Source organism: Brachyistius frenatus, unplaced genomic scaffold (assembly GCF_029030835.1).
Source record: "Brachyistius frenatus isolate BFR_SWC_R1_liver_20210118 unplaced genomic scaffold, ASM2903083v1 Contig_304, whole genome shotgun sequence".
NCBI classification, from domain to species: Eukaryota; Metazoa; Chordata; class Actinopteri; family Embiotocidae; genus Brachyistius; species Brachyistius frenatus.
Window position 1 is genome coordinate 12,501 of NW_027210903.1, and position 2,500 is coordinate 15,000.

The 2,500-nt window shown below is 65.0% G+C and overlaps 1 protein-coding gene across 1 annotated transcript in view; it reads left to right on the top strand.

Annotated features, from left to right (window-relative positions):
- LOC138635339 (microtubule-associated serine/threonine-protein kinase 2-like) overlaps positions 1–2,500 on the top strand; it is a 13,950-nt gene that overhangs the window by 10,233 nt on the left and 1,217 nt on the right. Inside the window, exons 19-20 of the mRNA XM_069722761.1 lie at positions 1–366; positions 559–2,500. The exon at positions 1–366 is cut by the window's left edge and continues 185 nt beyond it; the exon at positions 559–2,500 is cut by the window's right edge and continues 1,217 nt beyond it. Of these exons, the coding sequence (XP_069578862.1) occupies positions 1–366; positions 559–2,055 (1,863 nt within the window). The 3' untranslated portion in view covers positions 2,056–2,500. The remainder of the gene's footprint in view (positions 367–558) is intronic.

The following is a 2,500-nucleotide window of genomic DNA, read 5'->3' on the forward strand; positions in this document are numbered from 1 at the left end:
CCCACCCCGCAGAGCAGCTCCCCCCAGCGCTCCCCCTCCCCGCTGCCCGGCCACGCTCTGGGCCCGGCCGGCGCCGGCCAGTCCTTCCCCGTCAAGCTGCACTCCTCCCCTCCGCTGGCGAGGCAGATCTCCCGGCCCAAGAGCGCCGAGCCGCCGCGCTCGCCGCTCCTCAAGAGGGTGCAGTCGGCGGAGAAGCTCGCCGCCTCGCTCTCCGGCGCGCCCTCGTCCCCCTCCGGCGCCGCGGCGACGGAGAAGAAGATGGCGGCGGGAGCGACCGGCGGGAGCCGGAAACACAGCCTGGACATCTCCCACTCCGACTTCAAGAAGGAGATCCTGCAGAGGGAGCCGAGCTTACAGAGCCTGCAGGTAAGAACCATCTCAGAACCACGAGTCCAACGACACGCCGACGACACGCTGACGACACGCTAACAACATGCTAACGACACGCCGACGACACGCCGACGACATGCTAACGACATGCTAACGACACCATCTTTGTTACTTCACAAGTAAAACACCACAGAGTTTGATCTTCTGTCTTCTGTCTTCTGTCTGCAGGAGTCAGCCAGCGAAGGTCTTCTGTCCTCGGCGGGACGCGGCGGCGTGGAGAAGGGCAGCCTGCACAAACACGCCTCCTCCTCCTCCTCCTCCTCTTCCTCCTCCAGGAAGTTGGGTCGTCAGGAGGGCGACGGCGGGCTCGGTGTGTCCTCGCTGGGTCTCGCTCCCGGCAAGAGGCAGCTGAAGGACAAGCTGTCGGCCATCCGGCAGGACCGAGCCGAGCGGAGGGAGTCGCTGCAGAAGCAGGACGCCATCCACGAGGTGGACTCGTCGGAGGACGAGACGGACGAGGGCTCGGAGGACAGCCAGGACGGGCGCCGGGGGGCCGCCTTCGCCCCGCCCCCCTTGCTGAGGCCCACCACGGTGAGGACGGGCCCCGGAGGCACCCTGCCGTCCCTCTGTCTGTCCCCCTCCACCCCCCACGCCACCTTCTCCCACACCGGGCCGTCGCAGCTCGGCCGGTCGCTCACGCTGTCCTCCGTGTCGGAGACGAAGCCCGGCGCGTCTTCTACGGGAGGAAGAGACGGCGGCTCGTCCTCGGAGGACGCCGCGAGACACGAGCGGAAGCCGCTGGAGCCGAGCGCCACCAAACCCGCTCCGGGTCCGCTGCCTTTCTCCACGCCGGGCAGCGCCTTCATCTCCGTCAGCAAGGACACGTTTCTGAAGCCGGCTCCGCCTCCGGCCTCGAAGACGCCGGAGCCCAGAGCGGAGGCCCGGGCGCCGGACAGAAGCTCCGCCCCCTCTGCAGCGGACGCCGCGGGTTCTCCGGACTGCAGAACCACGACGGCGACCGCAGACTCCCAGACCGCCTCGGACAGGGAGACGCCGAGCTCCTCCTGCTCCTCCCCCGGCGTCCCAAAGGAGAAGAAGGAGGCGGACAACCGTAGACTGTGTGCCGCCGCCGCCGGTGCAGGCGCCTCGTCTTCCTCCACCTCCGCCTCCAACTCCGGTTCCAGTTCTCCGGTTCTGGCCGCTGAGGGTGGAGTCGACCGAGTGGCGTCCCAGCTCACGACGGTAGCGAAGAGCGTCCTGGGTCCGGTCAGACTCAGCGCTGCCGCGGACCAGAAACCATCCACAAGTGGCGTCCCAGAGGCTCCGCCCTCTGAGCCCTTGCCCCTCCCCTCCAAACAGGTCGCCACCCCTCAGTCGCCCCGCCTCTCCCCGAGCGGGCAGAAAACGGAGCACGCCGCCTCGTCGCCCGCCCCGCAGCGGCCGTCCAAACCCTCCACCCAGAGAGACTGCGTGGCTCCGCCCCCTTCCTGCCGGGACGTCCCACAGAGACCCGCATCATGGTCCGCCGGGTCGGAGACCGCCTGCGCCGCAGCAGCTCAGCACCTCCTGAACACCTCCACTGCAGCGCCTGAGCCACGACGCAAGAGGTTCAACCCCCCGACGACACCCACTAACGCCACGCCCACTAACGCCACGCCCACCAACGCCAACGCCACGCCCACCGCCTCCTCGCAACACGACAAAGCGAGCAGCAAGAAAACGTAGCAGCAGAGAAGAACATCAGATCCACTCGGAGCTTTTTTTGCATGTTCGGAGGAAAAAAACGTAACTTTGACACGAACGAGAGTTTGAGAGACTTTGAGAGTTTGACAGACAGATGTGGAGCTCCGCCTCCGCCAGCTGTTCTCTCCTTTACGTCCACATTTCGGTGTCCCGAATTGAAAAATTTTACAAAAACGCCACGAGGAGTTCTTCTGCAAAACGTGTGAGGGGCCAGAAATATAAAGACTTTTGAACAACATTTCTCACCTCGACGGTGGGCGGAGCCTAACACCCTCCGTCCCGCTACGCCTCGGCAGGAGGTCACGTGTCATCGGTAACATGCAGCGTGTGTTTATCAGTGTGTGTAAATGCATTACAGTGTTTTTAACGGGAGGAGATCTGCGTGGTCAACGTGCTCTCAGCTCCCTGATAACCAGGCAGAATCCCA